This window comes from Saprolegnia diclina (genome assembly GCF_000281045.1).
Source record: "Saprolegnia diclina VS20 unplaced genomic scaffold supercont1.157, whole genome shotgun sequence".
Lineage (NCBI taxonomy): Eukaryota > Oomycota > Saprolegniomycetes > Saprolegniales > Saprolegniaceae > Saprolegnia > Saprolegnia diclina.
This window is the reverse complement of record NW_008246224.1, coordinates 58,382-59,405: the sequence shown is the minus strand read 5'-3', so window position 1 is coordinate 59,405 and position 1,024 is coordinate 58,382. Positions and strand designations below refer to the sequence as shown.

At 54.5% G+C, this 1,024-nt stretch overlaps 1 protein-coding gene across 1 annotated transcript; it reads left to right on the top strand.

The window, feature by feature from the left end:
- Positions 1–671: 671 nt before the first annotated feature.
- SDRG_16856 (hypothetical protein) lies at positions 672–1,001 on the top strand (the record flags this gene model as incomplete). Its single annotated transcript, XM_008623079.1, has 1 exon — positions 672–1,001. A coding segment is annotated over one exon (330 nt), but the record flags the coding sequence as incomplete, so codon positions are not given.
- Between the last annotated feature and the right edge of the window lie 23 nt (positions 1,002–1,024).

The window sequence follows — 1,024 nt, the reverse complement described above, 5'->3', positions numbered from 1 at the left end:
GGTGTGGATCAGTTCGTTTTCGGTTAGGTGTTGTAACAAGGTAGAAATCCCACCGTCTCAGCAACAACTGTTTGAAATGTCATCATTTGGGAAAGAACTTCTTATGGAAGAATTTTCCCACACCTACTTTTCCACAGTATTTAGGTCGACGGTAGCTGCAAGTGACAAATGCATTGGTTTGTTCCCCACGTACAAATGCACACAATGCACCATATGGTTGTCAATGAACTCGGAAAGTCGATGCGACTGTGCAGGAAATATAAAACTTGGAGGTTTTGTTGAAAAGGAGGCCAATGGAGGGGTGGGCGAACGAGCCTTGTCGCGCTCCATCGCAAAGTGCCCACTAAGGTACTGACCTATAGATCTACGTAGATACAGCAATGACGCAGAGAGCAACTAACGTTTCTTGCATGATTAAGTGTGGCATGTGCCATTTTGGTTTCGCCCGCATATTCCTTCGCCACTTGCATCCCGACGCCGAGGTGTACTTCGACGAGACATGAATTGTAGTGTCGTACCCCGTATACTGCGTTTCACAGTGCCTACCATCCCGACTTTAGATGGCACCAACGCGCAAGTATTGGTATCAATACAGGCAGGTTGCCCGTTCAACGCGGGCAAGACACGCTTCTCTTCGCGGCATATGCCACATTTTAAATCCCGGAGCGTATCTTCCATCGTGCGGCCGGCAGACCATGACACCGGACCTGAAGCGGGCCAAGGTCGCGCCGCCTTCGGTGCTGGTGCCAGAGGCGCTCGACGTCATTGCGCGCTCTGTGCAGGACCAGCGGACGCTCGACGCCTTCCTCGCCGCCATGCCCACGCCGATGCTGTTGCCGGCGCTCGTCGCATTGAAGGACCTCGTCACTACGCCCGATACGTCGCTTCTCTTGGACTGGCCCACGATCGTGCTGCGCCGTGCGCCTGCGTTGGCGTCGACGATGGCGAACATGCGTGCGCTTTTGCCGCTACAGCCGTCGCTCTCGGCGGTTGCAGTCTCGGGCACCGACCTCGTCTACCTCGG